We start from the raw sequence: 25,811 nt of genomic DNA on the forward strand, positions 1-25,811 counted from the left end.
TGTGTCTGTCATAGAATAGTAACGTATCCTGTTCCAAGGTCCCCTTGATGCAAAACTCACAATCACATAGTTTAGAAACCCGACTGACAATATCCTTACCCATAACTACTTCTCTTTCAAGGGGATAACATACAAGAATATCCAATGGCACTGCAATGGACATCCATATGGCACCCTCCTACAGCAAACCTGTTCATGGGCCATCTGGAGGAAAACATTGTAAGCACCTAAGATCTTAGACAACTGTCTCCTTTACATTAATTCATGGTACCATCGGCAACCTTATTCCAGGGACTAGACACTCTATCTCCATTCCTCCACATCCTCTATATTTTCTCTCCTGCCTGCTTCACCTAGTCCTCTTCAAGCCAACATGCCACTTACCCGACATTGGATCCCACCTCCCTGTTGTTTCGTAAAAAGTTTTGTTCACAGCAAGGCCATCAACCATAAATGGTACATCCATTTTTATAGCTACAACATATCTTCTGTAAAGTCTAGGCACCCATCAATGATGTGTATGCAATGATGAGAATCACTTGTAAAGTAGGAAGTCCTTCATACACAGGCACTATAGTTCAATTCTTTTATCTTGGCGGTTCGCACATGCCCGCCCAGACGCGGGAGATTGCTGCGTTGCCAGTTGTACGCGCCAAGAGAAGCAGCGCCATAGTATAGTCCGCAAACTTACGTTTAGGGGGGAGTGCGCAGTTTATGAAGTAAAGCCACCACGGCCGCATTAAGCCTTTCGCTGCTACAGAGACGTGCTCCCTGCATTCCTAATTGGTCATCACTGCACTGCTCGCCTGTACAGACACATGGTGTTCCCACTGCTTTGACACACTTATCATTCGATTTCACAAAAACTATTTGGCTCAAAAATTTGATTTTTACACATCTTCTTGACTGATACCTTCCCTCCATAAATGACTTAATTTTCTTTGATATTCAACGCAGTTATTGTGCAGCATTAGATGTAGTAAACCATTGCACGAATTTTTGAAGAGTTTGCAGAGGTAGCGTATACTTTCCATATGGTCGATTTTAGTTGCCACTAGAAATTTCAAAAAATTACATTCAAACAAATAAAATTCATGAAGTAAGACACTTTGATATTGTTTTTAAATAAAGAGAATATTAACCACCGAACAAGGTTTGAACTCAGAACTTCTCACTTAGCAGCCATACACTTTAACCATTACGCTAACACAGCTCGTCAATCGATGTGTCTAACGGAGGACTTTAAAATATCACGCAAAATACCGACATATACTGTTGGTATGGCTATGAATTATTCACGTTTCGTCGAAGTACAATAGGAAATAATAATTACCGCTGTTCTTTATTGCGAAAAAGCGGCTAGTGAGAATGATACAAACACCTTTCCTTGGTATCGCCTGAATTAGGAACTTCTTGCTTGTTTGGTTTAATTAATTAATAGAATATGAAGCAATTGGTATAAAGAATGCTTTTTCCAAAATTTCTATAAAAGAAAGTCTGCTATCAAGACATTGCTTTCGTTCAATCACTTTATTTATGGCTGAACGTTTCTAAAACTGAAGACACTCGTCCGTGGTCTGCACTGCAAACGAGCTCTGGCAACGTCATTCTCTGTTCATTGGCTGACTGTGTTTTGTGACGTCAGATGCGCAGAACGAACCTAAACTCGGCCGCCGTCATAAATGATGCGCACTTTAGTCTCCAAGCCTAGTCCACAAATTCATTTGAGTCATATCTGTACATGCTCCTAGTCCTCCAACATATCCCACAGATCAACATCGAAGGAGACCAGCCCCAATTATCAAACATCACCTCGGACTCAAATAACTTAACCAATTGCTCCAACCCTTCGCCATAGGTTCACCTACCTATTACCAATGCACAAAAATTAATAACATCCTTCCAAAAATCGTTCTCATTCCACATGAAGTGGTAATCTGCCATCCTCCAAATCTGAAAAATATCCTGGTTCATCCTTACATCACACCTACCCCAGCCACATTGAAACATGTCGTATTCCAGTAGAAAACTTAGGTGCAAAACCTATCCTTGCTCTCACCCACCACATCCTATTCCAGTCCCTTGATAGGCATATTCCACAATAACACAGGATTCTTTGTGGGCATGACCACTAATTAGCTGTCTTCCTGAATGAATGGCCATTGCCAACTGTGGCCAAAAGCAAAGTTGACCACCTAGTGACAGAACATTCCATTGAGCACATATTACTGCTAGCCCCTGGCCCAGCTACACTCACTTCTAGTCCTGCTGCCAAACCTAGTGATTGGATGGTGGTTGATTGGGGGAGGGGATGAAACAGTGAGGTCATGGGTCCCTGATCTAAAGTGGTAGAAAACAAGCGAGGAACAACATGAGCAGCACAGTCTAGTGAAGGGGAAGGGAAAATGGGTAAACAAAGAGGTAAAAGGAACAGCAGCGCAGCAGGAAGAGTAAAGAACAGGAGTGGGAGAGGGACAGGAAGTCGAGAGCAGGGGCACCCCATTGATGCTACGTGCATTGGTGCACCAACTCCATCGCCATCCTTTCCTGATTTCCACACAATACCATGATTACTACACAATAGGGACAACACCAGAGGAGGAAGACACAAGGAAGGGGAAACAAAATGGCACAAAAGACCATACAAAATGTTGGGAAAAGGGGGCAGAACCTAACCAGTATGGAGGCAATGCCAAGGCTTCCATAACCAACATCCACGTTAACTGACTCCAATTCCAGTGGGAAATTCAGGTACTTAAACCCGGGAAGACAAACAACTTGTGTGAAGATAACTGAGGGCAGACATAACCAGGGGAGGGTCGTCCACTAACACCCAGGATAAAAGGTGGAGGCATTCCAGCAAAATATGGATGACTATGAGGGGGACCCCACAATTATGAAGGTGCGGGGAGGGGGGGGGGGGGGCGCAGATCATTGTGGAGGAGCCAAAACAGGGTGTATATGCAGACAAAGAAAAAAACGCCCAGGTTTCTCCCGGATTTCCCGGCCAAAAAAAAAAAAAAACCTCTTTCTCCTGAATGAAAATATGCTTTTTCATGTTAAGTGACAGTATATTTTCCCTCTGGATTGTAAAACTTATCAGTACTTTGAATGGTTAAGGTTTTATACACCTGTGTAGAACCTCCTGCCACTTTAGGAAATGAACCACAGAAAAAAAAGTGTTTTGGAAAGCTCTTTGATTTGCAGCAACGTGCATGCTGCATATTTTCGTATTATGAATGTATATAGTCGAAGTCTACCAAACACAGAATGTTAGTTTTCAAAGCATTGAAATCGAGATCGCAATGCGCTATTGTAAGCCAATCGTAGTTCATGTCACGTGATCTAACCAGTCGATGATAGCAGGTATTCATCATGTTTACACGGGGCTCCCAAAACAGGATTTTGTAAACTGATCTCCCAATACTGCTTCTGGATAGTCATGCAGACACTTCAAAATCAATTCTGGAAATCTGCTTCTTGTTGAAGATTTCCCAATTCCGCAATCGATTTTTGCTCCCATGTGAACACAGCCAGTATTGAAACGTGCTTGGGCTGTGAGGTTTCATCTTGTTTTTAAAAATTTTGGTTAATATTGATGGAGTTGCTTTTTGTGCAGTGAAGTATAAGTAGAAATATTAGACCATATTAGACACCTCATCTAATTGAAGAGAAATAGTGACTGTGCTGACTAAGTCATAAACTATATCTGCTATTTTCCGGGATCCGTAGTTAACTGGGCTAGCAAATTCGCTTCAGACTTTAACATGTAAACACGACAGCGAGAAATGGATTCCGAAATTCGGTTTTCATCTTCCAGAAGATGTGTTGCATGTGAACGTAGTGATTCAGAGCATACGGCATGTGATGTAGTCAGCCTAAAGCAACATCCCTGTTAAGTAGTGCGAACACACAAATAGGGAAAGTTAATGGTTTAAATTAATGTAAATAGTGCAGCTACAAAAAAAGCTATGCTTTCATATTTAACATTTCTCTTTTTTGCGCATGTTACACTTTGATACATCACCCAAATGCAAAATGTGCCAGTAAAATTTTATGATATATAGGACATAAAATCCCGTCTGAGGCCTGTGATCATTTTTACATTAATAATTGGCAACAAATGCTGCACAATTGCAATAAGGTCATGAGATGTTCAATTGACTCTTTTATTAGAACATTTTACACTTTTTGCGATTACACACATCTTCAGACATCACAAATTTCAACTCCTTCCTAACCAACCAGGCATGCAGCCTTAAAACTGAAAGAAATAAAACATATGACTACAAATGTGACACAAGTAGTCTTGAAGCAGAGTATACACTCTGCTTAGGTTGTAGTTATATGTTATTGGACACTTTCTTTGAGTTGTTAAGGCTGGACGTCTGGTTGGTTAGGAAGGAGTTGAAATTTGTGATGTCTGAAGATGTGTGTAATCCCAAAACGTGTAACACCTTCTAATAAAAGAGTCATGACTTTATTGCAATTGTACTGCATTGGTTGCCAATTATTAAGTAAAATTTTAAGTAATGACATAAATGCCTGGTCTTCTGGGCTCGAAATTCTTCTAAGCGGTTGGCCCTCAAAGTGTTAAGCTTTAAATGAAAACCAAACACTCAGTGATTTAAGAAATTCAAAGCACGTTTGCACACGTAACATAACTCATATTGCATAAAGTAAAATGTACTTTGAAAGTAACGCTTTTCAAACAACCAATTGAAATATTTTCCCACGACTTGTTAGAATTTGTTTCTGCAGTTGTCAGAGTGTGCCAGAAAATGGCGTTACTGTTCCTGCACAGATACAATGACATAGGTAGTCTGTATGTTCATATGTACACTATGTGATCAAAAGTATCCGGACACCTGTCTGAAAATGACTTACAAGTTCATGGCACCCTCCATCGGTAATGCTGGAATTCAATATGGTGTTGGCCCACCCTTAGCCTTGATGACAGATTCCATTCTCGCAAGAATACATTCAATCAGGTGCTGGAACGTTTCTTGGGGAATGGCTGCCCATTCTTCATGAAACGCTGCACTGAGGAGAGGGATCGAAGTCGGTCAGTGAGGCCTGGCATGAATTGGCATTCCAAAACATCCCAAAGGTGTTCTATAGGATTCAGGTCAGGACTCTGTGCAGGCCGGTCCATTACAGTCACGTAATCACTCTGCCACAGGCCATGCATTATGAATAGGTGCTTGATTGTGTTGAAAGATGCAATCGCCATCCCCAAATTGCTCTTCAACAGTGGGAAGCAAGAAGGTGCTTGAAACATCAATGTAGGCCTATGCTGTGATAGTGCCATGCAAAGCAACAAGGGGTGCAACCCCCCTCCATGAAAAACACGATCACACCATAACACCACCGCCTCCAAATTTTACTTTTGGAACTACACATGCTGGCAGATGATGTTCACCAGGCATTCACCATACCCACACTCTGCCATTGGATCACCACATTCTGTACTGTGATTCGACACTCCACATGACGTTTTTCCACTGCTCAATTTTCTAACAGTTACACTCCTTGCACCAAGCAAGGCATCGTTTGGCATTTACCGGCATGATGTGTGGCTTATAAGCAGCCGCTCAACCATGAAAATCCAAGTTTTCTCGACTCCCGCCTAACTGTCAGAGTACTTGCAGTGGATTGTAATGCAATTTGGAATTCCTGTGTGATGGACTGGATAGATGTCTGCTTATTACACATTACGACCCTCTTCAACTGTCGGCGGTCTCTTATCAGTCAACAGACGAGATTGGCCTGCACGCTTTTGTGTTGTATAGTACGTGTCCTTTCACGTTTCCACTTCCCTATCACATTGTAAACAGTGGACCTAGGGATGATTAGGAACATGGAAATCTAGCGTACAGACATGTGACACAAGTGAACCCAATCACCTGACCACGTTCGAATTCCGTGAGTTCTGTGGAGCGCCCCATTCTTCTCTCTCAAGATGTCTAATTACTACTGAGGTCATTGATATGGAGTACCTGGCGATAGGTGGCAACTCAAAGCACCTAATACGAAAAACATATGTTTTTGGGGGTGTCTGGATACTTTTGATCACATAGTGTATATGGCATTAAGAGATCTTACATAATGTCATAAACGAAACAGGACATCAGAGGATACTCCAAAAGCATTGGAATTTCGTAACCCTACTAAAATGCATAATTTGACTTAAACAGCACATTCGTATGTCCAGATTCACAAAGAAGTAGGCCTCAAGCTGATATTAAACTTTTCAGTAAGGTTTTTGGAATGCAAATTTTCTTGGAGTACCACTGTTGTATTATCTAATATTTAATTCTTTATTATGGCATAATGTCATACGTCTCAAAAGATAACAACATGCACTTGAAATTCTGCAGTCGACAGTAGCTAATAGTGTTCCAAATAAATTGTCTGTCTCTGCAAAAAAGATTAATCAAAGCCAAATTTTTTTAGCAAATCAACAAAAATTATTTGATGGTTCTGCAAGACAATTAATAGCTGACTGCCAAAAACCAGGAAATAAAATAAGAAAACTGAAACTAATAACATTCTAAGCCTTCCATAATTATGTGAATATTTTAATTCACTTTATAGTCTCAGCCACAGAAATATGTTTTGTTTTTGAGAGCTGTAAACCAAGAGGAAACAGCAAAATCACTAAATGTAAACACAGTTCACGTGGAGATTACCCCTCACAGCCCACAACTCAGACTGCTCTGCGAATGCACAAACCTTGCAGCATGTTTCTGGTTAGCATCTGACTGCTTGTTGCTGCTGCTGATACAGCTCGTGCCGAATTACCTTGGATAAAGCTAACAGCCAAACTTCAAGTAGCCAGAAGTGGGAGAAAGACTACTCATATGCGACTCAACTGTGCATGCGCATAAGCCTGCTGGCAACTGCTCAAACAAACCTATGTTAACCGCTGTGATATCATACCAATCAGAAGCAGTTTGTTGTTATGAACTATTGCATAGTCTTCGTCCTAAAGCCTTTGACACATTTTGCTGTTGGCAGACGCTTGGTGTGCACTGTTTTTTGTTGCTGCAAATGGCGCATTTCCTTTGCAACTTAAGTTTCATTTATTTTTTTTCCTCGTTTATTATGTTTTATTGCTGCAGTTTTATATTGCGGTGTCCGCCCCCGGCAGCTGAGTGGTCAGCGCGACAGACTGTCAATCCAAAGGGCCCGGGTTCGATTCCCGGCTGGGTCGGAGATTTTCTCCGCTCAGGGACTGGGTGTTGTGTTGTCCTAATCATCATCATTTCATCCCCATCGACGCGCAAGTCGCTGAAGTGGCGTCAAATCGAAAGACTTGCACCAGACGAACGGTCTACCCGATGGGAGGCCCTCGTCACACGACATTTCATTTATATTGCAGTAATGGGCTAAAGTAAAATTCTTTGTTAGAGTATCAGTTCTTACCAGTCAAAACTACAAAAATTTAACTGAAAACCAAAACAACGAAAAATTCCTGGAATTTTTAAAAATTTCCAGGTTTTCCTTGTTTTCCTTTGGATGAAAAAATTCCTGAGTTTTTCCTGGATTTCCCAGTTGTCCCTGAAAAAACCATGTGTCAGCATAGTATGGCCAATAGAAAGCAGGCAGAGGGTGGTAGATTCCCACCAGAAGATGTGGGGGGAAGAATGTCATATGGTTGGAGTCTCCCTGGCTGCGTGAAGTGTATTAGACCACGGGGGTAGCTCCCCCAAGAGTTGGCCTACAATTGAGCAAAAAGTGATTTGACGTAAAGCCACAAATTCACCCCTAGAGGGATCATGGAGAATGGGAGTAGGTTGTTGCCCCCCACACCCACCAGCCAGATGATCAGCAAGTTCACTACTTGGGATGCCCACATGGCCAGGGGCCCATAGGAAATCAAACGAACAAGCAGCAGTGCCGAGATTAGTGAGAAGGTCGTGGATGGAAGAGATCAAGGGGTGGTGGGAAAATGACAGAAGTAGCCTGGAGGAGAGAATATGGGAAGAGGACAAGGAGGGGAGATGGAAATGGCAGAAGAGAGAAGTGAGGCAGAGCTCAAAGAGTAAACTCCCCCGAGAGCAGGCAGCACGGTGGCGACTTCCTGCAACCATGAAAAGAACAGAAAAGGCGGGGTGAATAGAGGAAGAACAGATATTGATGATGTAAGAAACCAGGAGTTGTGACCACCACAACGAAAGGGAAGCAGTCTCAGTGTCAAACAGACAAATATCTACAGGGCTATAGTCCATTTAATATTACTTGATAATAGACATGTGTCACTTGCCACTGTGGTGTTGCTATATCAGTCACCAGCTACTGCTCATTTATAGGTGACACACAAACACAGCAAGTCACTTCACTAATGCTATTAATGTGAAACAAGCAGCAATATGGGCAGTGGCCATCATGAGATATGTCGGAAACATTAGATGCTTCATCAACAGCTGATTTTAAGTGACCAATTACTGAATTGTGGCAGGAGACATGTTTTGTAGCCCGTAATTTACACTCATGTCCTAAGCTAACCACAGCCTCATGATGTGTAATGTATCCGAAAAAGTGGTGGTTAAGAATCTGCAGCTGAAATCACTATTTTTTTTTTTTTGTTCATGGCTATTAAAGCTAATCTCTACAAGCAAACTCAAAACAGAAAATGTTCAGTTTCAGCACTAAAAGCAAACTGCAATTTGTTGCTATCATTGTTTACTTGAAACCAGCCTGTCACTTGCTACGTGGCCTGCCGCTTTACTGATGAGCAGTCCTCGTTGGCATTTGGATGTACATTATAAACAACACAGGCAGAATCCAGACAAAAAAAATGATTGATAGGTAGGACACACACACACACACACACACACACACACACACACACACACACACACACACACAGAGAGAGAGAGAGAGAGAGAGAGAGAGAGAGAGAGAGAGAGAGAGAGAGAGAGAGAGAGAGAGAGCAGGCTTTTGCAAGGTACAGAACTGAGAGAGAGCAGTTGGCCTCTGGGCACATGTACTGTGGGTCCCACGGCCAAGTTGCGGTAGCAGGCCTCTCTGGCCTGAGAGACGTCCGGGGAGGAGGAGGTTGGTGTCCCAGGAGGAGTTCTATCACTGGCAGGTGCCAAATAAAGGGGACACTTCGCTGTCTGGGGTGGGGGAGTGGACCTGGAGGGCAGGGTGTGGGAACTGCAAGGGAGGGGAGAGGAGAGGAGGGGGGGGGGGGGGAGGAACTGGGATGGAAAAGTGGGAAGGGCAAAGTTAGATGTCAGTGACACAGGGTGAAGACAGTCATATTTCTGATGAGCCTTGTCATAGGATAAACAATCAATGGACTTATACTCTTGCGCCCTTCTTCTCTTTATTATAAACTGGGCAATCTGGCAAGCATGAAGAGTGATAGTCATGACAATTAACACACACAGGCAGCTGAACACAGGGGCTTCCCTCATGGAGTGGCTGTTCATATTCTACAGAGGATCCTCCATACAGGGATAAGATGGTCCTCTGTACAGGGGATGGTATGAGCCACATCATGGGTGGCAGGGCATACAGCTTCAGATGACACTGCGAACACACAACCTTGACTTTCTCTGGGAGGGTATCTCCCTCAAATGCCAGAATAAACAGTATTGATACAATTGTCCTTATGACCTTTCTGAACACACTGAACAAAGTGAATGCTCTGCCATTCCAGAATGGTCTGGAGTTCCTCATCAGTTTGAAAGATGAGGTCCCCCAGGTTGGGCAGCAGAAGAAGTTTTGATCAACAGCACATCCGGTCACATTTTACTGAGACTCCACTCCACCAAAATTGTCTTCAATATTTCCCACAAAAATTAATAGCTTGGAGGTGGTGAAAGTGTCCAGCTCAGTCACAGACCAGGTAATGCGGAAAGTGTTTCACCCCAAACCAGCAAACCTTGCCCTTCTCCCATGGTGTAGCCAGGGAAGGGCAGGACGCAGGATCATAAGAAGCAGCGTTACATGGTCCATTGCCAACTAAAGAGATGGCCATAGAAGAATGCCCAATTTTTTTGGAGCCTAATGCATTTCATATGGAAAGCATCCACCCTGATTCTGCTGACTCCGATCAGGGGCTGTTGGTGCCACCCAGCCACAGCAAGGGCCGTTTTGCACAGCAGCCATCGTTGAGAGTTCCAATGCTCCAGAATGACAAGCAACTACACCTAGGAATGCACATTGAGGCAACAGCTCAGATATCAGAAGTGAGATCCTTGTGTTCTCAGGGGGCTCTGCCGATGGATGCATAACAGCCCCACCACACGGACTGGCTACACATGCTGGTGACTTATTGGGAGGGAGGGTGGCAGGGAGGAGGGAGGGAGGCAGGGAGGAGGGAGGGAGGCAGGGAGGAGGGAGGGCGGCAGGGATGGAGGGAGGCAGGGAGGGAGGGATCAGGGAGGGAGGGATAGGGGAGGGAGGGGTGGCTACAGAGGGGGGAAGGGGCCTACAGTGGGGAAGGAAGAGGGGAAGGAGATGCAACACGAACCCATGCTGTAAATGCTAGGGAGGGAGTTCTTCCCCAAATGGCTCACACTACAGAGAGAAAATTTAGAAGTGGAAGTCAAACCTCAAAGGGGATCAAAACAATCAAAGAGGAAAGGTGTAGAAGAAAAGGCAAGGGGAACAAAAACCAGAATGAATACAAGAAAGAAAGCAGGTGGATGGCCAAGTCGATATTAGTAAGAACACTGAGAAGAGAGAAGGAGGGGGCAGAGGGCAAAGAGTGAGGATGGGAGGGAGGGGAACACAAGGAAAGAAATACAACCCAGTAAGGAAGAATGAGCCGCAATAGCTCGGGGCCCCATGTGCATCATACAAAAACTCATGAAAGAGCCATGAGCCCCTGGAGGGCCAAACCAATTGCACTCAATTAATCTACTATCTAACAGACTTCTGTGTTTCATTATGTAGTACATGCAACTCCTCCTGCCTATGCCATGGTTGATATCTCAGGTTCTTGTCTTATTCCCTTGTGGCCTCTCCCTCCCACCCATTAGTTACCCTTCCCTCCCCTCCCCAGCTTCTTTCTCCTCTCACTCATTCTACTTGTTCCAATCCCTTGTCCAGTGTTAGGACACTGTAACCATTCTTTATATCAGTTAGCTTCAACACACAGTGTCCGAAAGCTCAGCTACATTTTCAGTCTTGTTTACATGTAAGTTGACTGCTAAATTCCTCAGCCATACAGTGAATCTTCACTCCTTGTATTATTTAAAAATATAGTAACAGTAATATGATGTGTGTAAGACAAATTTGTGGACTTCAATGAACAGCATTACAGAAAAGTAACACCCTGCAAGTTGAACAGAACACAAACTTGATTACAAAATAATACAGTCCATAGCCAACAAGAATGTGCATAGCATGAATGTGACTGCAAGTGGAGTGACATACACAATCTAGATAGGATAGTAACATGAAACATTTTCATCAATGCAACTTCATGAACTGTGACTGACTTGAGGAGATTCAGGCAATACAGATATATTAAATCATTTCAAATTTTTTGTGCACTGGTACTTCTGAAAAAAATGTCACTGAAATTCTTTATTTGTGTAATGCTATCAGCAACTGCTGTATCAAAAACTCATTAGTACTGACACTGTGCATGCAACTACTAAAATGTTTCATTTTATTCAGTTAAAACATAGCCAATTGTAGGATTTCCTCATGTGTTTCTCATTTTTAATGAGGATGTGATGTCTGTAGCCACATTTCACTTGAATTCTCCCCTTTGATAGTGGAGCTGTAAATAAAAATAGAAAGGAACTGTAAAAGAATGACACATTACAAGGCTGACAACCACATCTCCTAATGGGGTATATTTTTCAGAAGGTCAGCAGCACAGTTAATGGACAGGCACAAGGCAGAAGGGAGTGAGGAGAAGGACTGTTTCCCCGCACCCCGCTTCATCCCTCGAAGGAGTTCTTCTCAGCTGCTTGTTGTGCAGACTAGGATATGAGAACAGACTTCAATACAGCACTAATAGAACTTACGTAACATGGAGGGTTAGTAATTAATGTACAGTTGTTGCAACAATTCTACAGTGACAGCAACTCAAAAACAATAAGATCAATAGAGATAACTAGCTTCTGTACAGGAAAAATATTGTTAAACTCCACCAAAATTAATGAAAGAAGCAAATTTGCATAGCAAATAAGCTAGGTCCTCTATCCGTACATGTAAATCTTGTTATGAGAAACAAATTTCTTCTTTTGAAAATTCTTGGATGGAATAATACGTAAAATAAAGAAAAGTCGCCTATAACTGACTAACATGCGGTGCATACAAACACACAGTTGTAAATGGAATTAAACAGTATTTATACTAGCATCTGAGCTCTTGCTCTTTCTCTAGTTGACGTACACAAACATTCAAACACAAGACCACAAAGACACCCAAATGCACGCGCCTGTGGCATGTGAATGATGTGAGGTGATTGGTTACCTTTCCTTTATTTTAAGTATAAATTTCTTCTTTTCTTACTTTATATACAATAAGAATAAGCAGAAAAAAATTCTGTGGAATGGAGGAAATTTTGGAATGCACAGATTTTAATAAGTAAGTTGTAAATTACCTCCCTTGTGACTCCTTCCATAAATTACTTGGATATCTTGTACTCTCAAGTGCCTGTCTATCTGTCAATACACTATACTACACACACAATCAAATAAACCACTTTACATACATACATACATACCAATATTATGCCTACAAGTGTCAGTATGCAATAAAAATAGTAGCTAAACAACATCTCAATAATATTACTGGAAAACTACAGGTTTCTCAAAGAAAAAAGAAGTTTACTGAGCATATAGTGAAGCATTAACACCCCATAATGAATTAGCATCTACAACAGATACTTCACCCTACTAAGGTATTTCCTTAACTTATAAAATTGCTGGCTTATATCCAAAACTACCATAAGTTACAAAATATCTACCATAACATCTCAAAAACTACAGAGCGAGAGACCATATACACTGTTGTCATTAGTTTTTGCTGTCCAAGTTAACACAGTTTTTGATCAAATTCAACTAATGGCATTACACAACAAAACAACAAATAGTACCTTCTTTGAAATCATCTTGCAGTTTGCGTTTCCTCTCTGAACGGAATTTTGTAGCCTTTGAAGATGTCACAAAAAATGTAAACAGGCATGCTAAGAAGCAGTAACTAGTCAATGTCAGCACAAATCCAACAATTACTCCTAGAACAGAGACAGAAATAAGCAGAGAGATCTATCATGACACACGCTAATAAATTTAATTACAGATGGCAGCCAGCTGGAAGGAATACCCAATATAGCACCACTTCTGTCCAAGCTCTTCCTACGAAGTCCCCAAGCAGCTACTGTCAGTGGAATCACTACTGATGCAAGCCATCTTGTAGGAGGAATCACAGGACCATCTAAAACATACAAAGTTACTCTATCAATAGAATACAGCGAAATGTTCCTCATGCTATTTATTATGTGTTTATGAACTAAAAACAAAGCAATAGTTGCTGCAGACAGACACACTTTCCCTCCACCCCACACAGCTACTCACTTAAAAGTAATCTTGCCACAGTAGAATGTGTAACACAAATAATCTATTATTAATACTTAGTGTCTTTTTTTGTTAATAGTTCAGTGTTGTACTGAGGTGTACAATGGCTAATTGTAGCAGTATCCCAATTTATGGCTATTAAACTGGAAAATAATGAGGAAGTGAAATTTCTTCAAAATCCACAGCAACCCATCATGCAGTCTGTTCCAATTTTAGCTCTTTTTTCACAGCTTGTTTCATCACATTTTAGATCTTAATGTCTAATTCCATATGCATAAAATGAGGATTGTTCAAAAGTAATTTCATCCAATATGAATTGTTTCATAACTGAATGTTTGAAGGACTTTATTCTGCAAGCACAATGTTAGTGAGACACAGTCTCATTGGAACTGTTCTGTATTCAAACAAAACTTTGTTTTGGTCAATGGAAAACATACTAAAGTTACAAAATAGACCTCTCCATAGTGATAGATATATAATTGTGTGTGGCATTTTGAATGCAAGGATAACAGAAAATTATTTTCTGATTAAAATTGCATCTGGAGCAGTGTTCACATAAATTACCTAACTTTTTGCTCACATAACTCTGAAGACTACAGTTCTTTAACTGTGGCTCTTACACAATGGAATACGGGTGTTATCCAACTCATAATTCTCCTAACACATGGCTGCAACCCTTACTAGCTCTGGAAATATGTACTTATCAATACATTAAATGTATTCCATTAAAATTTTATATAGTGGTGAAGTGTGCCATACGTGCTGCAGGGCTTTCTGCCTTCCTACCATATAAGATAGGCATTTGTCATAAGCTACTGTTCTATACTTAATTTCGTTGTTACTTCAAAATCTCATTGGCATTATTTACAATCAGAATTAAAATTTATTCTAATATTGTACTCAAAAAGTTATATTTGTTACTAATGACAAGCTAGGTTTTTTGAAATTGCAAATATTACATTTGCTTCTTTGTAGTTGAGAAAGATGCACTTTGCAGACAGGCAAATAATATTCAATGTTATGTACTGTGGGACCATCTGGACATTATAAATATGTTTCTCTGCAGCTTTGTCACAGACGCTGTGAACAAAATTACTTCTTTATACCTTTGCCATTAGCCTCATGCCTAGTGCTATGGTGATTTAGTATCTTGATTTAAGTAGGCAATACAAACTCACAAATAGTAATGATACAATCTACAAATAATTGTAAATGACATGAGCTGTCTGTCTGATGGCCAACACTAAAGCTCTTCCACATTAACAGCTTCATGAACACCTTCATCCTAAGATGCAGAGCACTTAGCAGCTATGAGGTAACTGTTAAAATTAGACCTACAAATCTCAAACAATTTTTTTTAAAAATGCTCTCTCTTACTATTATTTTTCTGAATCAAAAATATCCCCATAAAGTTAAAATTTCACAAATGATTGTTTCACCTCATACTTCCCATTTCCAATTTTGCAACTGGAAAAGCACTGTGGGAAAAAGAAGACGAAGATCAGGGCTTACGATAATGATACTGAAAAATTACAAATGCGAAGCCAATTTAGACTCTTTTTTTCCTTTTAACTTTCAGTATTTACCATTCGACTTTTCAGTATTGAAATACACATATTTGAACTACTGCATGTATGGAAAACTTCCTATCCAGATCTTCCAGAAAAGTGAGGGCACTACGGGTTCAATAATTCACCTAAGAGTGTTTCTTTCTTCAATGAAGCCAACATGCGCAGCACTACAGTGGTTTAAGAACTCATCATAATAGTCATTATACACATGTTGAGTGACTTTTCCTTAAACCAAATCCTAATACAAACACAAAACAGAGTTTTACTTATATTTAGACGTCACAGAAAATTAAGCTGAATGGGATCATTAAGTCGAAACGAGGTCAGCTCTTGAACCTATATGGTGAAAAGGTCTAGTGATTTATTCTGCTTCAATGTGCCTTGTTCTTTTCCACAGGCTTTTTATTATTCCAAATTTATTAATTATTGAAATCAGTAGATCTTCTGCATCAATCAACAGAAAAACAACTAGAATTTTTGCACATTTACCATTACTTTCCACAACTAATTCACTTCACTGTAATAGTTTATGCAAAATAATTGACTTCAGAAGTCCTTGTCATTACCTCCCTGTCTTTTTCTTAATCAATCCTGAAAGAAGAGAGTGGCAGTTGGCTGGCCCTAATTATACAATGATATGCCACGCTTCAGCAAGGGATGGGCAGACCTCTAAACTAGCTTAAAACTTAGAAGAAAGAAGATTAGGATTTACATCCCGTTGACATCGACTCAATTAGATACAGAACACCTCGGACTGTTTCAATGATGGGGAGGGAAATCAGCTGTGCCCTTTCAAAGGAACTATCCTGGCATTTGCCTGTCGTCATTTAGGGGAATCACAGAAAACTGAAATGACGATGGTCATATGCAGATTTGAACATTTGTCCTCCCAAATGTGAATCCAATGAGCTAACCACTGTCGCCCTCCCCCTCCCCCCTCTCTCTCTCTCTCAGTGCAGCAATCCAGAAAGCAAAATAAGAATGGAGGGAGAAGAGATTTGTTTTATATTGTGATGTCAGGATCTTTCCATTAAAAAGAATGTGGTTCATTTCCTGCCCCATCTTCCTCAAAGTGGATGGTAGTGGTCCACACATGTAACATTTGCAGTATGGTGGGGAAAAAAAAAGATTACTCACAGAATACTGATATTAGTGCTTTGACAAGTTGTTATTAGTAAGAAGGATAGCTCTCATCAGTACCAGATTATTCACAAAATATGTGCATTCAAGTAAAAGTGTCTTGTTGCTTCAATATTGTGGTGACATTTTGCATCATCAAGAAGTACTTGAAATACTCTCTACAGATTTAGTTGCTTCCAGATTTTTACAGATTACCTATTTTCCTCCTCTCTTACAACTAACTGAGTGTGGGTGCGTTTGCTCTGTCACTTGAGTGTTCTCTCTCACTGCTACCTATGTGCGGGCAGTTGATGCACAAACCATTCCTGCACTCAATATTATATTACATGTATTGTAAACTGGGTGAGAGGTGATGGCAGAAGTGAAGCTGTGACAACAGTTTGAGAGTTGTGCATGCGAGTTCAGATGAAAAACACGTGTGATTTTGGGTTCAAATCCTGATTTGGCACACAGTTTTAAACTGCCTGGATGCTTCTAACAACCACACATGCTGCTTCAGAGCAAAATATTGATTCTGGATACATGTTTGGCAGTCTGTTCTTTTCTGAATTTCTAACACTGCTATTACACATTAATGGCAGGGCAACGAACAGAATACAGGCCACTTACTTGTGTAATGTTGCTGGCTGGAGTGCTTTCGATGCACAAACCTTTCATCCTGTGGGAGGAAAAAGTGAAATATTTGTTTGAAAGAGGAGCTTGGAGCTTTCAAGGAGAATGGACTAATGACAGGTCAATGCCAACACTTTGTCAAGGGATGCAACAGGGGAGAAGTCTCTACAGAAGCAGGAGCTGCTCAGTCACCAATCCATATACCATGTATTACCTAATAATAAGATATGCAGTCACAGTATTTTTCCAATAAGATATATTCATCTCAGAATTATTGGCCAAGATGCTGCACAATGTATTTCCTGACACATGCTTTCACTTCATCAGGAAAATACCTACGGCATTCAGAAAAATGGGCGAGAAAGGAAGATGAATGTCAGATTGCCAGCATTGAGTCAGATTATAAAGAACGCTTATGTGATACAGTTACTACAGCACTGTCCATGAAAGGTAAAGAGATGGATCCATGTTGGAATGAATGTATAATTTTAAATATTTATTTCAATTAATATATTACTACGATGTAACAATTTTCCCTGCAGGACCAATATCTAGGCTACCTCCATAGTATTCAGTGCACTGCAGCTCACCATACATGGCTACGAGAAATATATATGGTGTCAGGTGATAAAAGATAGCATAGTTATACTGTGACACAAGCACCAATCCTGGGTATGACTGTCCAAGTAAGTGCCCCACCCACTCTGTGTTACAAATTTCTGATTATCACACATTACTCCAGAGATTATCACAGGCACAGGAACTGCCTTGAGAATAGATGTTTGAAGATTGGTCACCTTGACTGATGAACCACTGTTGGTAGTAGTTGATAGCAGGGCTTTAGTATTTTGAAAATCACACAAAACAGTGTGTTCTGTTTGACATAAGGGGTATCATTCAGGGATGTGGCTATAATACTCTCATGTGAGAGATGTTTACACAGGATGAATGGAGTCACTGACAGGTCTGCCATAATTTCTCACCAGTAAAAGACATCAGAGCTTAATGTCCAATCATGTATATCCTCGTGTTCACCTATAGAACACCACAGGTGACTTGTATTTTCAAAAAGACAAAGCATCACTCCACCACTCTAAAATTGCATCAGTAACATTTGGGGATACACCATGGCCATGAGCTGGTCATAGGGATCCCTGAACCAATTGATCTTAATCTTATTGAGGGAAATACGGAAGCATCCGATCACGCCCGTCTGCTTTGACCCATGACGTCACAAATATGGCGGAAACGCCCATAAACCACAATTCCAATATGGCGCATATAAAGTCGGTACGTGCACATTATGAGGACGAAAATACATCGAAAAACAAACACACTTTCCACAAAAAGCCTAATGACACTAACGGGACAAGCGCGGGAAATGGGGTGTTTTTAGGTGGGGGGCAAACTAAATATAAACAAATTTAGACACCCACCCCCATACAAAACCACACAAAATGACGAAAAAACCATCACAAAACTCCCCAAATACCACTAAACACTATCATCTGGAATCGGACACTTCCCTTGACCTATTTAGCTCAACAGCAGCTCCCGATACCAATATCAACATACACAGCCACACATTGGGATCAAACACTTCCCTTTACCTGCGCACTGTTAATTTTATCCGTCATATCCATTCCTGAACAAAAACAACAACCGATTAATTTTACTAAAATCACCACATGATGTACAGCGAACAACACTAAATTAACCTTCACACAAAATCGTTAACTCACTGAAACGAATTCCACAACAAACCCAGCCGACACTAACAATTCTGGATAATGAGCAAAAGCAAACTGATCCCATTACACAACACAAACGAAAACCCTGAACATACCACCAGAGAGCACAACAAACCACAACACGACGACATCAAACATGCCACACTCACAAACCATACTCCGCGCTGTCATGACATCACACACAACAACACCCTTATGTCACGGGTCAAAGCTGACGCGTGGGATCGGACTTTTCTGTCGACCCCCTGTTGAGTTCGTCTGGGTCTGGGATGCCGCCATGTAAGATGTCCACAGTCTTGATACCATCTATACATCTACACACCTCAAAACAGTGTGGGATGCAAGGCAGAGAAAGCTTCCCATTGTACCAGTTATTAGAGCTTCTTCCAGTTGCTGTCACATATGAACTACAGACAGAATGATAGGTTAATCATATCTGTGCATCCTGCAACTACTATAAAATTGTATTTGTGATGCCTACAGGAGCAGTAAACAGGTTCCTAACTTAAAATTGGTTCTTGAAACTTTGTATTTAGGCTTTCACAGAATAGTCTGCATCTTTCCTCAAGTGTTTGCTAGTACCGTTTTACTAGCATTTCCATGACACTCACCAGTGTGGCCAACAAACCTGAGACTATTTCTCCTGCATTTCTTTGCGTGTATTCAATAGCTCTCGTTGCTTATATTAGGAATGGGCCTCACAGATTGGTGGGATATTCTAGAAGGCACCATATGAGTGTTTTATAAGTATCTCCTTTGTAAACTGACTGCGTTTTTTTAGCTTCCCACCAATCAACCAGTATCTACCACATGCAGTTAACCAATGTTGTCCGATCATTCTGTTTCATCTGCACAAATTATAAATTAAAGTCACCTGACAAGTTATTCTGCCTGTTTCTGAAAATTAATCTAAGGAACTAGTTGACTGTATGGATTTTGGTACAATTATCAACAACAGACTGACTCATGAGCAAGGTTTATGTTTATAATTTATTACTGCTACAGGATAAGGCATCCTGGCCAGGCATACCTAGCATTACCAGTGGGAAGCCAGGACTGGTCTCTAGTATCCCTACAAATTGTTATAACCAAGTATTTGTACACATTCACTGATTCCAGTTGTGACTCAGTGACACTGCTGTCATAAAATACTGGGCTCCTTTTTTTTTGTTTTGTGAAATGCACAATTTCTGGGTTCTGTACATGGAAGCAAGTTGCCAATTCGCTGCAAAACTTTGCAATTTATCAAGATCAGACTGAATATTTGTACAACTTTTTCAGGCAGTGTTTCACTAAAGGTAACGGTGAAAGGACAGTGATTAAGGGCTAATTCCCTAATGCCTTTGATGTAGCCAACAATGTCATAAGACTATCTTACACTAATGTTTTTTAACCTCTGGTACATTACAGAGCAGTGAAAATGGAGAAGATAAAAACTGGAGACTCCAAGTCAAAAAATCCCCTTTGTTTTCTCTTATTTGGCCAACACTGTAGTCAATATTTAACATCAAATAATTCCTGCTTTGTGTTGCAAATAAGTGGCAGATGACTTGTCATTTGTGAGTTGTAGGAAAATAGTGATAATAGTGTAAATTTTTATTTGTATGAAACATAACTCCTCAACCTCATTCCGTATAACATGTATGTCTTTTGATTTTCCATATAGAGGGAATAATCATCCTGTGCGTCTTTTAATTCTATGTAGTTAGACAATGTTTAAATATCATAGCAACTTTCATGTATCTTAGTATGCCAGGTACATGGGAGAGGGGAAAAAATAAAAATAAGCACAGAATGAAGTTTTTATTGAAAGCTGTCTATTGCATTTCTATTACATTGGATCAAAGTGTAAATATAAATAGCAAAACTAATTGTCCAAATTCTCATGCCACAGCATGTTGGCCAGCAAGCACTTGGTGCTGTCAGCATTACATTCAATTTTTTTTTAAGGTCTTGCATTTGTTACTACAAAATTTCTATTTGAATGCAGTTGTACAACAAAGAAAATTTGACAGATTTATATTGTGTGTGTGGTTCTTTCACTTTCAGACACATCCAAGTTTGCTTTACAACATGGCTTAGAAATTAGGTCTGCCAGTGTCTCTTACCTGCCCTTCCTACTTTGTATAGTTTTCTAGGTAATATAACATGGAAGGATTATGCTGGAAAACAGATTTGGCAAGGCTACAATTGTTTCCAGAAAAACTCTGTATGAGCAGTGGCATATGGCAAGATGTTTAGGTGCATCTCCAAGCCAAAGAATGACATTACTGAAACTGGGTGGACAATAGGAGGTCAGTATAGCATATGTAGAGATGGTTATGTAGTGTATTCCATTTCAGAACAATAACTGTGGAATTCACACACTTGCATTATAAGCTACTTAGTAGCACCCACATAGGATTAGACAAAAATGTGAAAACACCAAAAACTCAACACTTTACCATGCCTAATACAGAGCAGGAAACCAGTTGACATTCAAAACAGCTTCCAGTTATTTCAGAATATATAAAAACAGGTCCTGCATGGTTTTCAAAGGAATTTCATATTAGTCTTCATGCAAAATAGTGGCCAGTTCAGCTAATGGAAATACGGAAGCTGCTGTGAGCCATGACGTCACAATTATGGCGGAAACGGCCATAAACAACAATTCCAATATGGCACGTATAAAGTCGTTACGTACACATTATGAGAACGAAAATACATCGAAAAACAAACACACACACGTTCCACAAAAAGCCTAATGACACTAACGAGACAAGCGGGGGAAATGGGGTTTTTGGGTGGGGGCAAACTAAATATAAACAAATTTCGACACCCAACCCCATACAAAACCACGCAAAACGACGAAAAAAACTGACATTACAAATCTCCCCAAATACCACTAAACACAATATCATTTGGAATCAGACACTTCCCTTGACCTATATAGCTCAACAGCACCTCCCGATCCCATAAATTGGGATCAAACACTTCCCTTGACCTATATCGCTCAACAGCAGCTCCCAATCCCATAAATTAAGACCTAACACTTCCCTTGACCTATATAGCTCAAAAACATCTCCCGATACCAATACCAACATTCACAGCAACAGATTGGCATCGAACACTTCCCTTGACCTGTTATCCTTATGACATCTCCACACACAGCCGTAACTGGTCTGAGACACCGAAACTTTAAGTAAGACTCATTTATTTCACGACATACTGAACACTTCATGACTTCATCCAAAAATCTGAATAGTTGAAGAAATTTTATTAGAGACAACGCACTGTCCCCCATCATAGCCAAAAACCGAAAACTGTTGACCCTGTCAGTCATATCCATACCTATCAAAGACATAAAAAAAAGCAATTTACCAAAATTCACACACGATGCCGCACTCGCAAACTAAACCAAAAACATCACCTAACACACCACCAGAGAGCACCACCGATCGCATCAAAACGACACCTACAAACACGCCACTCTCACGAACTAAATTCCGCGCCGTCGTGACATCACACACCACAACAGCCTTACGCCACAGGTCAAAGCCGACGGGTGGGATCGGACGCTTCGGTCGACCCCAGCTAATGATGATGTAAGGTGGAGAGTCATATCTCAGACCCTTCTCTCCAAACTAGACCACAATAGATCAAAAAATTGAGATCTGGTGGTTGTGGAGGTCAGGGGAGATGTGAAAATTTATCCTCGTAATCACAAAACCAGTCCAACATGATGAATGGTTTTAGTATTCCATCTCATGCTGCAATTCCAGCTTAAGGAGCTTCCTTTGTGTTGTTTTAGCACTGACAAAGTCTGCAAGTGTGGCATTCAGTTCTGCAGTCACTCTTTCAGCTGCCATCCTCTTGCTTTTCACCACAATCCTCTTCAATGACTGTCTGTCAAGATCACTCAACACACATTCTTGTGGCATTGAGACTTAGTGACTGATGTTTTTCCTGGTTCCCTGTGTGCTGTGTAAATCTTCAATATGGTGCCTCTTGAAACACAAATGCTTTAACTCCCTTGGCTACAGAAGCACCCACAATTCAAAATATCTTGGCTCCAGTATAATGTACACACAATTACACAAAACACTGTTCTGACAATGACGGACACTTGCAACATACTGAGGACATTGCATAGGTGGAAGTTCATGGTCAAATACAACTGTGCAATCAGCAGGCTTGGCTAGCATCTGTATTTATATTTAAGGAGGCATTTCTTCTTGTGTTTCCATATTTTTGTCCAGCCTCTGTAATTTAGAATGATGTCAGGTAATAAGGAGAATGTTTGTCCCAGTTGAAAAGACATTCAGTTTGAGTAACCATAACCACACAAGATTTTTGTTATAGTTTTGGAATGGGAAAGTATTTACAACATTGGTGGCATAATTGTTGAGAGAATCTCAACCAAACCACATTCATTTAGCTCCTATCTTTAACTTACTAATTAGAAGTGATCCAGAATTTGAATTGTGACTTAGATTTTGCCTTTCATTGCCTCTGTAGATGGCCTGCCTTCTTCTTAGTATCATTACTTACTTAACACATGAATTTCTGGAAACCTACAAAAGCTCAAGATCCAACTGTAGTTATACGAGTGTCAACCACATCTTTGATGTTCCTATATCAATAGTCAAAAAGAAACTGCTGTGTTCTCGACACAAAAGTAATTATTAAATTCTATACTTCAAGTTCACTAAGTAGAAATTTTTGTAGCCACAAATACTCTCTCTTTGTAGATACTGTTACAGAAAGTGCATATTGCTTGACAACAAAACTGTTTTTGTACAACAGATTTTGGTGTGAACATTATTCTATTTTCATTGAAAGCAATTTTTTGGTAGCCTACTTATAGCGGTGGATAAAACAGGTTCATATACGAGGTGTATCAACTTCATTTAAATTACAACAGAACAAACAACACAGTGATAAAAAGTAATGGGCTATTGTGAGTTGATCTCTACCACAGCTTGAGGTATACTGATTACTGCTTTCCAAGATTTACCCAAACCACTTTAATACTGTTCGTTCCAGACCTATGCCAATCACTTCTTAGACATTCATGCAACAAGGTATGCGTTTCACATGCAATGTACTTTCTACCCCTTATAATCTGATGTGAAATGAAACAGGTTTGAAACGCAATAATTTACGGCATTTTCAAATAAGACTTTGTTAAAAGAATTAAAAAGTTCTTAGATACCCACAGATCCATAAAAATGTATAAATGCACTGTATACAAAAGATTTGTCCCAATGCATGTATGTGGAACCTCCGTTAGTTTGGGATTAAAAGTATATCAGGAGTACGACAACAAGTATCACGAGCAAAATTACACTTTACTAGGTATTCAACTTATGTTTTCTTCAAAAAATGTTATTGAAGTGGTATGATAATGTCGGCACTACTTGGGATATCACGACTTCAATCAAGATAACCGGCAACAGGTGTACTATTCTATAGGCTTATAATAATTTAATTAAATCATTGCTCGGAAAAAAGAGCGCAGATCTATAGATGGATTGCATACGCGGAAAAAAAAAGAACAAGTATTTAGTCGTTATAATGATCAAGACAACAGTGTTTCGAGACAGCTGTATATGAATCAGTAACGTGCAAAACAGTCAAAAATATTAAAAATACCGATTAATACGTGTAGTTAAGCAGTGTACACGTCGTTACTCCTAAAATTTTCGGTAAGTAAATGCTTAACGTCAAAAATAAAAATCGCTTACATTCATCCGCCACGAAAAACAGCCGGTATTTAAAAATTTTATTCAAAATTCACTTGTAAAAACGGGGAGACTACTAAAACGGGGAAAAGAGGCACCATCAGGCGCTGAAAAAATTCTACCATCGCTGTACGGATCGCTCTCCGCGCTGGACATGAAGAACGAAATGGCAATATTTCCAATCCACAGAAGCATTGACAAGGGTAGAGCAAGCGCACAAATTATAACAGGCGCCACACTCGTTCCTGACGCTCTTTTCCTTTTACCATCCATGACGCAGATCGAACTTTCTGCACTAAGTCTGTGACATCAGATTTGCAACAGCCACTCTCTAGACCTTGTGTACAACTGATTAGAGGTGGCAAAAAATAACGTAACTGATAGAAATAACCGGTTACTGAGAAGTAACGGTTACTGCGATAACCGTTCCTCTGATTCTGGCAGTTATTTCAATAACTGTTTAGTGTCAACAGTGCCTCGCGCCATCTGTTGACCGAAGATCGTACTGCGCATTTGGAAGGCGTTCTATAGACCATGGGAATAACTGTGAGACTGCGCGCCATCTGTTGATAAGAACTGTGTACTATTTCGTGGGCCTTCGTTACTTTTAGCATAAACAATTAAATAAAGTTAATGTCCGAGCCGTGGCTGATAGGAGCTGCAGTACAGGCATTAACAAATACGGTTGTTCCCTTAAGCCACCGCCTTACGTGTTAATTTAGCTTGGACGGGTAGTACAAGGAAGGTTACTAAGGAATTCGAGCGACTATGGAAATAACTGTCAGAGCCGGTATTCTCCTCTGGCAGTTATCGTTATTGGCTCGTAGTTCTAGTTCTCTGGTAGTTATCGGGCTACCACCACAGATAACCTGGAAGCTGGTAACGGAATAACTGTGTGTCTAGACGTTCCTGACTCGGTGACTCCAGTTAAAGGTCGTAGTTCCAGGTGATATTTCCAGAGAGGATAGTAACTGGAGCGAACAAATATTTTCGTACTGCTACGGAAATAGCCGCTGGCCATCGCGAATGACAAATAACATGTCAGAAAGTATAACATAATACAGTGGAATATAATAATTATTATCCTCATCATTTGTCAGGAGATTGTCAAAATATGTGAATATATCACAGTAACTGCTAATATTTACAGAATTGGTACACTGACAGAATAAAACACAGTTACGTACTTTTAATAAATTTATCGTACACAGAATACCCGATCTTGACTGTTGCAACCAAGTGCTGTCAAAACTGAAATATAGCAGAATTTTTACCTAAGCTGGTCTATCAGTCTCTGTTACGATATTCATCTACAGAGTAGAAGGAGGGGTCACTGGAAGCGTCTGATTCCACCCGTCTGCTTCGACGTAAAGGTGTTGTGGTGTGTGAATGTCATTACGGCACGGTGTTTATGAGTTGGTTTTTGTGTGTGTGTGTGTGGGGGGGGGGGGGGGGCTGTCG

The 25,811-nt window shown here is 40.4% G+C and overlaps 1 protein-coding gene across 2 annotated transcripts in view; it reads right to left on the reverse strand.

The window, feature by feature from the left end:
- Positions 1–25,811, reverse strand: part of LOC124606977 (transmembrane protein 19) — a 90,068-nt gene that overhangs the window by 62,394 nt on the left and 1,863 nt on the right. The window contains exons 2-4 of one of the 2 annotated variants that reach the window (XM_047139118.1): positions 24,617–24,698; positions 13,303–13,413; positions 13,076–13,213 (exon numbers count right to left, since the gene is read on the reverse strand). In XM_047139118.1, the coding sequence (XP_046995074.1) occupies positions 13,076–13,213; positions 13,303–13,413; positions 24,617–24,623 (256 nt within the window). In that variant the 5' untranslated portion in view covers positions 24,624–24,698. Of the gene's footprint in view, positions 1–13,075; positions 13,214–13,302; positions 13,414–24,472; positions 24,699–25,811 lie in introns of those variants that run through there. The other variant, XM_047139117.1, reaches the window with a different exon arrangement.

The sequence above is a fragment of the Schistocerca americana genome, chromosome 3 (assembly GCF_021461395.2).
Source record: "Schistocerca americana isolate TAMUIC-IGC-003095 chromosome 3, iqSchAmer2.1, whole genome shotgun sequence".
Classification (NCBI taxonomy): Eukaryota; Metazoa; Arthropoda; class Insecta; order Orthoptera; family Acrididae; genus Schistocerca; species Schistocerca americana.